This window comes from Catharus ustulatus, chromosome 4 (assembly GCF_009819885.2).
Source record: "Catharus ustulatus isolate bCatUst1 chromosome 4, bCatUst1.pri.v2, whole genome shotgun sequence".
Lineage (NCBI taxonomy): Eukaryota > Metazoa > Chordata > Aves > Passeriformes > Turdidae > Catharus > Catharus ustulatus.
In genome coordinates, this window is record NC_046224.1 from 40,260,739 (window position 1) to 40,274,517 (window position 13,779).

General features: G+C 38.4%; 1 protein-coding gene across 6 annotated transcripts in view; it reads left to right on the forward strand.

Moving 5' to 3' along the window:
- The window catches only part of NR2C1 (nuclear receptor subfamily 2 group C member 1), a 53,952-nt gene extending 40,173 nt beyond the window's left edge, over nucleotides 1-13,779 (forward strand). For 5 of the 6 annotated variants that reach the window (XM_033057335.1, XM_033057339.1, XM_033057337.1 and 2 more), the window contains 3 exons: nucleotides 62-199; nucleotides 3,773-3,878; nucleotides 4,391-4,941. In XM_033057335.1, coding sequence (XP_032913226.1) covers nucleotides 62-199; nucleotides 3,773-3,878; nucleotides 4,391-4,565 — 419 coding nt within the window. In that variant the 3' untranslated portion in view covers nucleotides 4,566-4,941. Of the gene's footprint in view, nucleotides 1-61; nucleotides 200-3,772; nucleotides 3,879-4,390; nucleotides 4,942-12,609 lie in introns of those variants that run through there. The other variant, XR_004417648.2, reaches the window with a different exon arrangement.

The following is a 13,779-nucleotide window of genomic DNA, read 5'->3' on the forward strand; positions in this document are numbered from 1 at the left end:
AAATTATGGTTTTTTCCATGTGTGTTAACTTGGGATTTTTTTTATGTTTGTCTTGATTTAGATAAACTGCCAACAGACAGAGGAAGACTAGTAATGGAGCATGTCTTCAAATTGCAAGAGTTTTGTAATAGCATGGTTAAACTGTGTCTAGATGGATATGAATATGCATATTTGAAAGCAATCGTCCTCTTCAGTCCTGGTATGTAATTATTCCAAATGTGAAGCTTCAATCTGTGCTATTTGTTGCTGTATAACTGTTTCATTATTTGTTGAGGAATCTTGGAAGGTGTGTGAAGACTGTAGTGAGAGGAGGGTTAATCTTCCAATATAAACTGCTGAATGTTGCTTTGGGGTCTTTTTTCTCTGCGGGGGAGACTTTAATTCATTTGTAGATTTTTATTCTTGGCTGTGCCACTCATTTGTTTTGGCTTTTTGGGTTTGGGTTGTTGATTATTCTGGGATTTTTGTTACTTATTTATTTATTTATTTTAATTCTGTGCTTTTCTGAAGATCTGCAGTTTAATTTTCTGAAGTGTTGCTCTTGCACATCAGATGAGATTGAAGTTGGGATTTTAATAAATTAAAGACTACCTGGGCATCAGTTCTCACATTCAGAAATATCACCTCCCTCCACACAGAAAATGCATGTAGCCTTTTTGGTGAATGAACACCACAAACATTCACTTATGGTATTATTTCTGTCTTCTAAACAGTATTTGCTTAATGCACTCTCAGTAATATTACTAGACACGCATTAGACAGTGAAGGTAATATAACTTTATTTCCCTTCTGGATGATCAGTTTACAATAGGGAGGAAAGAGTCCTCTGGTTATGGTAGATACTCACCAAGTAATTACATTGTGTAACCTATATGCCTGGACTATAGAAAGCTACAAAATTAATTTTCTTTACTTGAAAGAATTCGCTTTTCACAAAAGGCGTTCAGGTTTTCTGTCAGTATCCTGCAGGCCTTAGATTAATCATTCAGAATTGGGATTTAATACAAAGCCAAAACCAAGTCTTTTGATGAAAGAAAAATGTACACATCTCAAGTACTTCCTCTATCTCCAAGAATTTTTCACTCTCGCATTTAGAAAGTAAGTCTTCAGTTACTCCATTTTGCATTAGAAGGTTTTAAAAGCACCAGCAGCTTCCTTAATCCTTGTAACTCTGCCTTTTGTAGACACTGATGTAAAAAAAATTAGAGCAGATGTTAAAATGCTGACAGAATCTTAGTGATCCCTGTCTGTAGTGTAGGACATGGAAGAGATCTGGATATTTGGTTCTTGTCAGTTCTGCAGACTTACTAGTTCCAAGACAAACATTGTTTTTGTGTTCAGTTGCAGTTCACCCTTAGACAGAAAAATTAATTGAGGTGAGAAAGTCTCTTAGAACTTGGACACTTCCAAAATACAAATTTTAAACAGGTTTTCTAATATATAGAATTCATATATTGTGAGGTTCTGCTTTGCAGTTTCCCTCAGATTTGCATGATCTTTTCTATATGTAATATCTACCAGTAAAAGTGGCAGTATGAGCAGGAATTCATGGTATTCATCTAAGTGCACAACAAAACCCTGCATCTCTTCCATTGCTACCTAAATATATAATTATATATATATATCTCAGTAATTAAAGACTTCTGAGATGAAAGACATTGATGCAAATAAAAGGCGGCATAAGTAGAGCCAGAACCCTTCAGGAAAGATACATTTCCAGAGGATATTCCTATTGTGATATTTTTCTATTGTGGATTACTAAGGAAAATCAGATCCTAGGTGTTTTACTGTAAAACATAATCCTGCTGTCAGTCCTTATGACTAGGAGAGTCTTGCATGGTTTTGTGTTTGCTTGTACAGTTCACTGTATCACTGAAACAGTTTCAGTTTCCTGATAAGCAGGACTCACCATTAAGCCCACTAAGTTTAAACAATATTAAGCATGCTTGAAAATCTTTGTGGTTTTCCTTTTCTGCTGAGGACTGAACAGGTTCAAATACACCATTATTACAGAAGAGATTTTCTCTAAGTGAATGGTCGGAGGTGTTTGCCGGTTTAATTTTAATAAATAATACTTGCAGGAGATGTAATTCTCCTGCAAGTGTTCCTTACCCCAAAATAATCCATTTCATGGCATTCCAATACTAGGAACTGGTATAGGTTCCTCCAGGAAAGAAACAAAATTATGAGAGAATACCTCAAGTTCATTTATTTAGAATGATGTCTGCTAGGATTTATGATAGAATCCTCTGGCCTTTCTGAAAAAATCAGTCCTGTTAGACACCAGAAAATACTTTTTGAGGAACTTTGCACTTGCAAAGTAGTATTTACCTATTTGTTTAGTCTGAAGTTTGTCTCCTTCCAAATATATTTGACAATACGAGAGGTAGAAGGAAAAATACCTTGGGAAAAGACTCTTGTCCGGTCACATGATTGAGAGAAATTTTCTTTAGCTGATGTTTTCAAATTCACATTACTAATGAGTAGTTGCTTTAATGGCAATGTGTTGTCAGGACTTTTGATCCTTGAGCCATGTAACAAAATCTTCATGCACATGAAAGTCATGTTTGGTACCTTTAACAGAAGGAATGTCCTGGCAATGACTCACAGGCCAGAAATTATAATTGCAGAGATTTTACTGCTGTGCCGCAGGATGGGGCTGGGCTGTGCATGCAGCAGAGCCCTAAGTTAAGAACCTCTGCTTTACTAGGCCCTGGTGATTCAGCTATGCCAAGCCAGCTGTTTGATTGCCACAAGACAGCCTTGGGCGAAGAGATTAGTGGAATTAGTGTGCCAAGAAGACTTGACATCTTTCTAAATGGCTACAGGTGTACAAGTGGTCTTCAAACTGCTGTTTCCAGAAGCTGACTTCTTGCTGTGTTCCTGATATGGCTCTAAAATCAGCAGCTTGAAGTGATGCAATTTGCACATTAACTCCTCATCTACATGAATTGTCATGCTAGTATGACAGTAAAATTTTTACATTCAGATAGATGGATAATAAAATTACATACCATGTAGAGAGTTCAGAATTACTGGATAATAATTTCCGAGAGTGACTTGGCAGTTAGGTTGATGTCCTTTCATTTTAGCAACATTTACATTTCAAGTAAGTTCAAATCACTGTTAAAAATTATAATTAGCACATTTGAAATTCTTGCACCAAATAGTTGAGAAAAACAATCTGCTACATACAGGCTTATCTGAACTCAAAAAGCATTTGGACAATGCTCTCAGGCACATGGTGTGATTCTTGGGGTGTCTTGTGCAGGCCCAGGAGTTGGATGGTCAATGATACTGATGGGTCCCTTCTAACTCAGCATATTCTATGATTCAGTGCTGTTTTCTACATGTCTTAGGAAACAGACACTTCACAACTTTTTGTTTGCTTCTTCCACTGATCTTAATTTTATCCTTCACTTTACACTTAAATACTATTTGTGCATCCAATGTTCCATAAAATGTCAGTGTGTAGAAACAACCCCGATTTACTGCTACACAGAGAATAGAGTTGTATCATCAAGATTTATATAAACAAGCACTGAATTTATTTGAACCCTTTAAAATGTCTGGTCTTATTTATGGAAAGTTAAGTAAAATAGAAATGTAAAGAGAGAGAAAGATAAGGAGGTAAAGTAGTGTCTGCCACTAAAACTGAAGTTGCTGCTGCTATCACATAATTATTTCAGTATGTTGGCAACTGGATAGTCTGTATGGATTTTAGTTCATTTTCTGTAGAATGGGTATAACAAAGAAGAGGGGTTTTTTTCAGATCACCCAGGTCTAGAAAATGTGGTACAGATTGAGAAATTTCAAGAAAAAGCTTACATGGAGTTCCAAGACTATGTAACAAAGGCGTATCCGGATGATACTTACAGGTCTGTAAACTTAGATACTTACTTGATTAATTCTCAGTCACTGATTTGTACAGTTTTTCATGTAAAAGATATATACATTATCTTCCTATCTCCCTAAAGTTAAGAAATTACCTTCAGAAATCCTTCAAATATTATGCATGTGGTCATAGATATTATAAGTACTATTTTCTATCTCATTAATAATTTCTCAAATTAAATATCAGAAATATTAGTAACATCCAGTTTGAATTGCATCTATTTGGAATATTTCCTCTCATTTAGTCTTAAATCCAAACATACATAATACATGTAGTTGACAGGCATTTGCACATCTTCTGTACTGTTCAAGACATGACTAAATGTAATGCAATACTGATTTAAATATTCAAGCCTTTCATGAACTAGATGTAGCAAACTTTGAGCAGTAGTGTCCCTTGTCACTTTTTTTCTTCTTTTTGCTAATAACGTCATGGAGATACGCACCAAAATCTGTGATCTGCTAAGTAATACTTTTCACCAAACTTATTTTCCAGACTATCTAGACTTCTTCTGCGATTGCCTGCTCTTAGGCTGATGAGTGCTGCCATCACTGAAGAGCTGTTCTTCGCAGGACTGATTGGAAATGTTCAGATTGACAGCATCATCCCGTACATTCTGCGAATGGAGACAGCAGACTACAACTCTCAGATCATAGGTCATGGCGTGTAAAAGTAGCAGTCCAGGATTCTGTACCATGGCAATCGTGGTGATGTAAATGCATACCCTGTCTCCAAGAGATGGTCATAGCCTTCCAACGCACCTTTCCAAAGAAGGCTCATATTCCTCCTTTCCAGGACACTTGGGAAACATGATGGAGTTTATTAGGATATAGGATCACTTCCTGTTCTTCATCTGTGTTCAAGGACTTGTAAATTAACTTGGTATCTGAAGAAAGTCAAGAATTGTCCATCCTATTTTTGTAGGTAGACGGACTTGGAATATTTGTTTATGAAGTTCAGACTTATGAGGAAACTGAAGAAGCTTTGACTGAACTAAGGTATCTCAGTTTGATGTTTTAGACAAATAAATTAACTTTCTTCTCTGAGTTTTGTTTTCAGTGTTTTGCTACTAGTTCTTTTTCACATATCAAATAAAAAATACATAATCAAACATCCTGAAAAGGCTGGTTTCCATGCAGACAAGGCCTGACTTTGTTTTGGCTGTTGTTTTGAAGAGAGATTTGTTTCTTGCTGAATTAAACACTGGATACCATTATGAGTGCAGGGAAAGTAGAGGATGTTCACATTTTTAAATATTCTGATGTTAACATTGATGCAGTTGATCAAAAGAGAAGCAGCAAAGAGTCAGTAGTGACTGTTTTGCAGATGCAACAGAATACTGTGTTATAGCAATAATGTGGTAGACAGCATACTCCTGTGTTTTCACCCTACCCCTCCCTCAGTGCCCAGTGATAGAGGCATTCTAGATGCCTCTTAACTTCTATCCATGTCTCTGTTTTTTGTTATGGCTAGCTCTTGGATATGTAATTCTCTTTTCCAACAAGTCCTGTATGATTACTTTTCAACTTTGAGTTTGTCAAATTCAGTGTCCTTCTGTATGGGAGCATAGCCTCTGGTTTTCCTTTCCTTATTAGAAATGGGTCTAGATACTCCATACGTGTTGCTTGAATCATACTTCATAACACCATCTAAGGACAAGTTTAAATGTTCTTTCTTGAGGATGTGACTCACTTGACAAGTAACAGTGACACACAGTTGCTTCTTGCTTCCTTTTGCAACAGGAAGTTACATGTTTATTTCCTGTCGCTTAAAATGAGAGAAGTATCCTAGTGAAAGTGATGGTCTTCTTCAGACGTTAGTATTTAGGATTATCTGAATCTTGGACCAAGATCAAGTTCTATTTAGCATGACCCCTTTCTTTCTCTGGTAAAACTGAGTGAGGAAGAGCCTCACCCATCAAGAGACACGTGTTTGCACCAGAAGTTGTTTAACCAGAAGATCAGATTAAATGGAGGCCTTGGCCCACTCTGCAGTGGCAGTTCCAAGGCCACTCTAACACCAGGAGACTACTAGATGAGGCTTGGGTTCTAAAGGTCTTGAGTTCTGTAGTTTTTCTCAGCACCTGAGAATCGCTACCAGACAAAAAAAAACTGAGAACTTACCTCTGACACTGAATTTCTGTGTTCTTCTCAATTCCACCAACTGAGCTGCTTGGATATTCCTCTGCCCAAGCTCCATAATCAGAAACTGCGTCATAGAATCACAGAATCAGATGATGGTTGGTTGAAAGAGGGCTTAAAGATCATCTGGTTCCAGCTACCTGTATGGACAGGGAAATCTTCCACTAGGCCAGGTTGCTCAGAGCCCCATCAAATCTGGCCTTTAATGCTTCCAGGAATGGGGCATTCACAGCTGTTCTGGGCAACCTGTTCAGACCTCACCACCCTCACAGTAAAGAATTTCTTGCCAATGTCTTACCTAAACCTGCCTTCTTTCAGTTTGAAGTCATTTCCCCTTGTGCTGTCACTATACTATCCTTGTAAAAAGTCCGTCTCCATCTTTCTTGTAGGTTCCCTTCAGGTACTGGAAGGTTGCAGTTAGGTCACCCTAAGCCTTCTCCAGGCTCAACAATCCCAATTCTCTCAGCCTTTCCTCGCAGGAGAGGTGCACCATCCCTCTGATCATCTTGGTGTCCTCTGGACTCTCCAACAGATCCATGTCCTTCCTGTGCTGGGACAACAGAGGTGGATGCAGCCCTGCAGGTGGGGTCTCACAGGAGCAGAGCAGAGGGGCAGAATCCCCTCCCTCCCCTGCTGGCCACACTGCTTTGGATGCAGCGCAGGACACGTTTGGTTTTCTGGGCTGGGAGTGCCCATGGCTGGGTCATGTCCAGCCTCTCACCCCCTGCACCCCCAAGTCCTCAGCAGGGCTGTTCTCCATCTGTTCATCCCTCAGCCTGGTTCATACCAGGGGTTACCCAGGTGCAGCATCTTGCACTCAGTCTTATTAGATGTTATGAGATTCCCATGGACCCACTCCTTGAGCTTGTCCAGGTCCCTCTGGATGGCATCCCATCCCTTCAGGTGTGTCAAAGGCACCACTCAGCTTGGTGTCATCAGCAAATCTGCTGAGGGTGCACTCGATCTCTTCATCTGTGTCATTAATGAAGACAATAAATAACACTGGCCTTGATATGGACCCTACATGTCACTGATGTCCCTTGGGATTCTGAGCCATTGAACACTACCCTCATCTAACAGTCCACCCATCAACTCTCTCTCCATCCAGAAAGAAGAATGTTGTGGAGGAGCATACTACGTAATTGTTTATATCCAATGCCATAGATCAAAGCACTTAGTGCTGAGGACCCCTGATGGCATGGAGCAATGTGTGTGGGTTTTGCTGTGCCTTGGCACTTACTGACTTGCTAGACGACAGCTTACTGTGTTTGAGCTGGCCATGGCAGCTGAACTCTTCTCATGTTACACCTTTTGAAGGTTGTAGCGTTCAAGTTCTTTATCTGTGTTTCCTGGAGAGTTGTATAAAGATGACTATGCTGTGCCTCAGGAGGTGTGCATCTCATCAGCAGAGTTCATGCAAGTATGAAGGACTGTTACTGCCAACCTGCTGCGCTTCTGTGCTTGTTCTCTCCCAAGGGTTAGAGGCCCATTTTTGATCTGTAGGACCAAGTTGCAGATGGGAGGTGGATCATTCTCCAATTCAGCTCTCCTCAGAAATTCTGACCCTGCTTTCTAATCCCTTGCTATCCCTTACCCACTTCTGGTCCTAGCAGGCATAGGAGATTTACAGTCCTCTACATTAAAAAGTATAAAGGAACTGACATTTTCCTGAATATATTAGAGATAGTTTTCCAGGCATTCCACTATTCTTGGAAGGGTTTTACTCTAATATACTGGTAACAATAAGAAATAAAACCTGCTTTCCTTTGTAATGCAGTACATTGTGCAAATCTCTCTCACATCCTTGAAGAAATTTTAGCTTGAGCCTCAGGTGTGATATGCAGTTCTTTGTTTACAGCTGACCAAAAGGTTCAGCTGATGCAGCCTCTCATGTGGTACTGTCCAGCTTTGGAAACAGCTGAGAAAATGCCAGTGTATCTACAGATGTAAATTTTTAGCAATTGAATCCCTCAGTTCAGCCATCTTTATTGCTTGAAGGGACCTTGAAAGATCTCTGATTCCAACCTTTCATGGGAACAGGACCCCAGAAGAGACTATCTAGTACCCTGTCCAGTTACATCTTGCAGTGATTGATTGCTCTCAGCATGAGAAATGTCTATTATGTCAAGATTGTCAAGACTTCTTAAAGAGGGTGGCCTTGCACCAATGTCAGCCACTTCCCTTGATATTCTAGGGTGGGTTTCTTCTGAGCCCGTTGATTTCTGTGGGTTGAGCCCTTGCAAGAAGCTGCAGACCAGTTGACACATGCATTGTTGTAGATACTTGATCCAGTGCTCTGCGGTCCTGCTATGCTAGTAAAGATGGAAGTAAAGAAGATATTGAGAACCTCTGCCTTATCAACATGACTAGTGAGTAGTTTCCCTGCCTAGTTAGGCAATGGCTCTGTATCTTCCCTGTGCTTCTGCTTACTACTGACATATCTTTAGAAACTCTTCTTGTTATTCTTGGCATCTTTGGCCAATTTTATTTCTATCTTAGCCTTAGCATTCTGACTGCATCTCTGCATGCCCTAGCAAGGATTTTGCAATCCTTGTAAGTGTTTAGCTGCCTATCCATAGCTAGTATGTGTCTTTTTTTCCTTTTTTTTTTCTTTTTCCTTTTTTAAATTTATTGGAACACTGTTTTGGAGGGGTTGTCCTCAGAACCTGATTTTCTCTGGACTCCTGTCCTTTCCTCTCTGTGCCCCAGTCTGTTTGAATGCAAGTTAACTTCAGTTACACATGAACTGCAACTACCATGGACTACTAGGTCAAGACTATGTGCTTAGGATATGTTAATTCCTAAGTACAGAAACCTTGGTCATATTTCGCATCAGGTTGTTTAAATTCAGGTGTTTGTATACTGTGAGGGCCAAAAACCCCCTGCATTTGATCTTGGATACCTCTGACATTTGGACCTCTAAAGAGCCAAAGTGCATGCGTACCACATATAGCAAACAGCTCTGGCTACTGGTAAGTGACCTTTTTTTCCCCAAAGTTTTACATTTTTATAATAATACATTTTCAAGATTGATGTAAAGGTGGAGTGGAGCAGATCTATGCTGCCTGCTAAGTAATCTGTTTTGTCTTTATGATGGTCTAAAAGATTCATCCAGTATAGGAGCTTGTTGTTTCAATGTTACTCACTTTGCTCAGCAAGATCTTCACCAATTATTTCAAATTATTTCATTAATCATTCTTAAACTATAAATTCATCCTTTTGATAAGGAATGAAGCAAAATGGGGTTTTCTCAGGAATGGGAGCTTTAAAACAGGTAAATACAGGAATCAGCATGTTTTTTCATTATTTATCCATGTTAACCATTACACTCATTTAAGAACGATGCAGCACTCATGGAAAAACCAAACCATGAAATTCTGGTTTTGTTGTTTTGTTTGCTTTAGGATAACTGCTTCTAAGTTAAATGAAATATATCAAGTTACTTTCAACTGAGACCCTTAGTGTTTCTAGCAGTTATTTTTTATAATTACATGATCTCACATTACACCTGTGTGATTTATTGTCATTTATAGTCTGGTGAGTGAATATTCCTTGATACTGAGAGACTGGCTAATTCTACCGTGTTCTGTGAGTACCACTGTCAATACAATAACAAAAATGTGAAGCTTACTCCACCGTGGATGTTAAAATATTTCATTATTTTTGTGGTTTCTTATCAACTTTAAATTACTTGCCAACTTTTTTATCTTTACAAGCCTTGAGAGTTTTCAGAGCCAGTCAGGATTTAACCAAATTGTGGCATTTACCAACCAAAAACTCTTTGACAATGAAAGGAGAAGTTTAGTTGCAACAGCTTTAAAATTTTCAATGTTGAGAGCAAGAAAAAACATTTTAATATAAATTACATGAAAGGAAAAACAATTTTATACATTTTGGAATCCTATAATTTAAAGATGATAGTACTGTTACACATAATAAGCTTACTAGTTCAAATATTTTTCATGAAACTGTTGCACATGTGTATGTGGATTTAGGTTGCTTGTTTCATACTGCTAAAGTTCCTAGTGCAAAAAATTGTTATATTTTAAACCTTTTTTAAGAGTACCCTCATTGCAATACCTTCCATAGTTACAAACCTATCTGCCCATACATTTATTCTTGTTGTGTGATCTTCAGGGTCAGTGGAAGTCAGTCTGTTGTTTTTGAAACTGGTCCTGTTCATTTTGTTCAGGCTTTGTGGTTTGCTAGTAAATCAGTTTCAGTGTAAGCAATACAGTGTCACTGTAGTTGTCTTGCTGTTGTATTAAAAAAAAAAAAAAATTTAAATGTCTTGAAACCTGGTTAAATTGGAAAATTCTATTTTGGATGTATTTTTAAAAATAAATTGTAAGTTTCTATTATAGAAAACAATTGCAATATCCTATTACTTCGTTAGTGTTTTATACAGATTGTTGTATAGACCTAGAACACTGTATATTACAAATAGTTTGTGGATGGTTCATATTTTTATTACACAGTGTAGTATTCTCAGTTATATTCAGTCTCTGGGATTTGTGGTAGCTGCAGTATCTTGCTGTTTGCTAATCTGTGTTGCAATTAACCCTTTGTTTCCATTCTTACCACTTTCTGGGCTGTGCATTTGACAATTAATAATTTATTGTAAAATTTAATTTACCAGTGTTTTGTTTTTTAAAATGTTGTATGGAAATACGTATTGTAATGAACCCAGATCATGGATCTTCATGTCATATAATGCAAAAATTGATATTTGGAAATTAGTATTTGATTCATTATGGGTCAGTTTTAGGTTGAAAATTGCAGTATGGTTGAAAAAAGTGTTTTTTCTTTTGAAGGAAACAGACTTCAGATGTTCAAGTAAACTTATCTCAGTTTTAAATACTACTGGATAAAAAATGAATTTATTAATGTTTAAAATTGTGAAATCAGCACAAGTTTTGCTCTATTTCAGAATTGATTTCTCAGTGATAATTTAAAAAGTGTAAGGTTTTTAGTTGTTGTCTTCTGTTATAAATGAACGTGGCATTTGCATGGATGTGCAGATAACTCAGAACATTATCCCAAATGAGAAACTAATTGCCATTCCTTCCATGTTTAAATTCTGAAATGTTTTTATCATGAAGTAAATTACCCACCGACACACTGCAGAGAAAATGTAAGGTGCACTGGTAAAAGATAAAGTTTGGTTAATGCAATGAGTTTATTAATTATGAGAGCTGGAAATAAGCATTTAGAGTCTCTTTCCCAAGAAATTTTACTCTAGGCTCTATCTTGCCTCTGTTTTAAAGACTTAACATTTCTTGGTACTTAGAATTAGAGAATGGTTTGGGTTGGAAGAAATCTTACATAGCATGTAGATCTAATCCCTGCCACGGGCAGGCAGAGACACCTCCCATAGACCAGATTGCTCAAAGCCCCATCCAGTCTGGCCTTGAACGCTTCCAGGGATGGGGCATCCACAACTTCCCTGGACACCCTTCCAGTGTCCACTACCCTTATCATATAGAATTTCATAGAATCATAGAATTGGTGAGGTTGGAAAAGACCTCTAGGATCATTGAGTCCCAGCTGTTCCATCTTTGTGTCCAATCTGAATCTGCCCTCTTGCAGAGTCAAACCATTGCCCCTCATCCTGTCATCACAGGCCCTGATGTCTTTCTCCATCTTTCTTGTAGGCCTCCTTTAATTATTAGAAGGCCACTAGAAGCTCTCCATAGAACAACTCCAACTCCTTGTCTGTCTTTGTAGGAGAGGGGCTTAAGCCCTCTGACCATTTTTGTGGTCCTCCTCTGGATCCACTAACTTCCACAGGACCCTGTTCCCCAGTCAGTCTGGTAATGAACTACTCCTTCTTCTGCCAGTAACTTTCCGTGGCCTTTTGGCCACCTCTGTGGCATTTATCTTTTCTGTCAACAAGCATCCCTAGCACAGAGTCTTGCCTTACCTCCTAATGCCTCTGTCAAATATCTCCAAAGAATATTGCTATTTCATCATAGGAGTGAAAAGCTGCTTTGTTTTTCTTCCCAGGGGTACCAAGTCTTGTGTTAATACATGCAGTGGATAGCCCTACCCTCTCTCTGATACACAACAGCTAATACAGAATACAATTTTCTCTTTGGTGAATCATTATGAGAAGAAGTCAGGGTTGTGCATTTGGTTTGAATGTAAGAACTGATTGTCCCCTCAAAGGCACTGTGTTGCAGGTGAAAGCAAGTCATTTTGGCCACTAGAGCATCACCATCTTCAAGTACCAACATCTGGATGCTTAAGGTTTTTGTGGCTGTTGATACTGGTTGAACAAATGCATTTCCTGATTATTTTTTTAATAACTGGATCTTGTAGTAATGCTTGCCCAAATATCTTTTCAAGTTAGCTCTGCTTGGATTAAGGGGAGGTGGTGGGGTACTGATAAGGAGACAGAATATTTGTGTTCTGTGGGAAATGGTAGGGGAAAAGGGATAGCACAGAAGTGATGTTATGGGAATGCTTTTAACTAAACTACTGTGGTAGATTTGCTGTGACAACAGAGAAACCGGATGGAACTTGCTCCACCATGGGTATTTCTGAACTAATACAGTGCATTTCACTCAGCAGAACTGTCTGCTGGACATCCAGAGAAGCAAACTGCCATGCTCCAAACCTCCTGGCAATACCAACTCCCCAGGCAAGAAAGTTGGTTGGCAAGAGACGTGAGCAGCCAGCCCTGTGCCTTTGGACCTTTGCAGACCTGCAGTCTAATTCCTTCCAATAAGCTGTTCATGAGGTATCTGAGCTCCTTTATGATGACTTCAGTTCTCATTCATCCTAGAGTTTCACCAGGGAGCAAACTGAACAGCCACGTAGTTTGGCTAATGAAGGCCCCTTGAGGAACAGCTCCAAAAGGAATTTTTCTTTCACTCTCTAAACAGAGAATTTTGCCATTGGAAAATCAAGGATGAAGGCAGAGTTACTGCTGGAGAAATAACCCAGGCAATTTCTCACAAAGTGGCAGGTCTTTTCTACAAGTGACAGTAAATTTATTATTCTAGGGGTTTTGAGAGCTAAACTGTTCTCACAGTTTACATACTCAAATGTTTTTGAAAATTATGAAGTATGTACATGTTTGGTAATATTTCTCTTAGTTCCACGATATGAAGTTAGAAGATAACTTTTTCAATCAGTAGAACCCAAGTGACAAAAACTTCTTCCACTGTGTTTTTGGGAAATATATATGGATGATAGGACTAAAACAATGTGTTAGTGAAACCATTAGAGATTTCACTGTTTAGACTAAAGTGAGAGACACGTGGTTAGAGACTGGATTAGATTATTATTGGACACTGAGTTGTGGAGATTTGTGTTGTGGATTGGACTTTACTTCTGGAATTTTGCAGTTTTAGAAGGATAGGGTAGGAATAAGAGCATGGTATACTCTTACTTGTCAGTCTTTCTTCTGTTGGAATTTTTTCTTAGTTTAATTAATTGATTGTTGCAATCACTGTTGTGAACCACTGCAGAGTAAATTTACATGACTCCATACTAAGAATAGAGGAAATGGCGTGGAATAGGCAAATATAATAAAAAGAGTTATTCTAAGGAAAAATGTAAACACTAAATTATTCTGTAGATCAGTTGACTTTTGCACTTTCTGAGAATATATGAACTTCAGTGTTTCAAGATCAATTGCACTGCTGAATAAAGTTCTTTAAAGGAAAAACTAAACTCTGTAGGATTCAGTGAGATGGTTGTGTGCTAACAAAATGAAGGGAAGTTACGTGTCATCCT